The sequence below is a fragment of the Aplysia californica genome, unplaced genomic scaffold (assembly GCF_000002075.1).
Source record: "Aplysia californica isolate F4 #8 unplaced genomic scaffold, AplCal3.0 scaffold00043, whole genome shotgun sequence".
In the NCBI taxonomy this organism is placed as follows: Eukaryota; Metazoa; Mollusca; class Gastropoda; order Aplysiida; family Aplysiidae; genus Aplysia; species Aplysia californica.
Window position 1 is genome coordinate 266,354 of NW_004797313.1, and position 1,811 is coordinate 268,164.

General features: G+C 44.5%; 1 protein-coding gene across 1 annotated transcript in view; it reads right to left on the reverse strand.

Annotated features, from left to right (window-relative positions):
- LOC101863881 overlaps positions 1-1,811 on the reverse strand; it is an 8,791-nt gene that overhangs the window by 1,982 nt on the left and 4,998 nt on the right. The window contains exon 2 of the mRNA XM_005092243.3: positions 62-148. Coding sequence (XP_005092300.1) covers positions 62-148 — 87 coding nt within the window. The remainder of the gene's footprint in view (positions 1-61; positions 149-1,811) is intronic.

A 1,811-nucleotide genomic window follows, 5' to 3' on the forward strand; every position in this document is an offset into this window, starting at 1 on the left:
ACTACTACTACTACTACTACTACTACTACTACTACTACTACTACTACTACTACAATTGCACCTTGTCTTGGCACCCGAGTATCTGCGACAGCTTGTCGCTCTCCTTATACAGGCACGACTGTGTTGACCACTGTCCAAAGTGTTGACACTGCGAAATATAATAACAAAATGAATATGAGAAATTGGCAATAAACGCTGAGTTAAAATGAACGAGAAAGTGAAGGAATAAACAATGAGATACATAAAGTACTTCTTTTTAATGTAGATGCTTTACGCCCCCATCAACACAATTTGTATCCTTTAGGAGGCGGGCTGCTTAGATTACACCCTGCCTGTTACAGTCAGCTCGGGTTGAGAGGGATTCCACCGTTCCAGCAGAAAGAAGATAGTCGAGATGCTCGATAAGAATTATCCTCCCCTGGGAACCGAACTCAGATCTTATGCGTGCGACGACGATGCGTCTAACCACTATGCACAGCAGAAACTGGACACAGTGAGATACCAACTGAAGGAGGGAATGAATGAATATAGAATTAATTACTAAATGAATGAATCATTTAAAGAAAAGCAGGTGCCTGTGCCGGTTTAGTTGAAGGTCTACCGCGCTACAGCGGTCTATCGTAACTGCCACCCAATGGACCACGATCTACTGATCTCTCTCTCTCTCTCTCTCTCTCTCTCTCTCTCTCTCTCTCTCTCTCTCTCTCTCTCTCTCTCTCTTTTATGTAAGTGTCTTATAGCCCCCACACCTACACACGGTAATGTGAGCGCAAGGGACACATTAAATATTTTCAGTTTGGTAGGAATTTTGAATTTTGCCCGAGTTGTCGTCGAAGCCTACTTTTATCGATTTTGGGGCCATCAAGGGATCTTTAATGTGCGCAACTTGCTCATGGGACCTCCGAGATTTTTCGCCCTTAACCCAGAAGGTTAGGTGTTAGATATTTCCTACAATAAAATCAGGGGTGTGGCTGATAGACAGCAGTAAGAAGGAGCCACGGAGTAGGTGTAGAAAGGCTGCTGAAAGAGTCAGAATCTCAGAGGAGGGGACAAAGGGGAGGGTGGAGCAGAAAGTGGAGACGCAAGCAAACGAAAAAACATGGTTAGCGAATAGGAACGGAGGTGAAAGGAATACATTATAAAAAAGAAGATTTTCTGTTGCTGTCAGGTTTCGAACCCTTGACATATTGAATGAGAGCCGAATACCGTAACCTCTAGACCAGGTGAGCCCCTTACTGATCTCTTTGTAAGTTCCACCTGACTGTCCATGTAAACAACAGCGCTGAGGACACTTAGACCAAAGACGAGGGCGTTACGCAATTCTGGAGAGTGGATGGTCCCTCCTAAAAGATCTCAGTCATGCAAATTTGGACATGAAACTGTTACACATACTCACGCCCCTGCAAGGGGGGGGGGGGTCCTCCTAGTTTTATTATGGGGGAGCAAAGAATAACACCTGCCGTGATACTGCGTGTCAAAAGAGGCGACTAAAAGGGCGTGGGTCTGGTATCCCGAAAAGTGCCTGTTTGCGGAGAACTAATTACCCAACTCTGTAAAAAAAACTGAAAGTTACAAAACACAAACAAACTCAACTATACATTTTTCAATTTAAGGAGACACAGGGGATTTTGCACCACCAGGAAATCGATGTATAGAAAAGTGTGTAGACATGGAATAACATCAAGAGGCTATCCCAAGATAGAGAACGGTGGAAAGTGTTTGTTCGTGGCCTATACCCTTATCCAGAGTGAGAAAGGCAAAGGTGATCTCTCGCTCTCTCTCTCTCTCTCTCTCTCTCTCTCTCTCTCTCT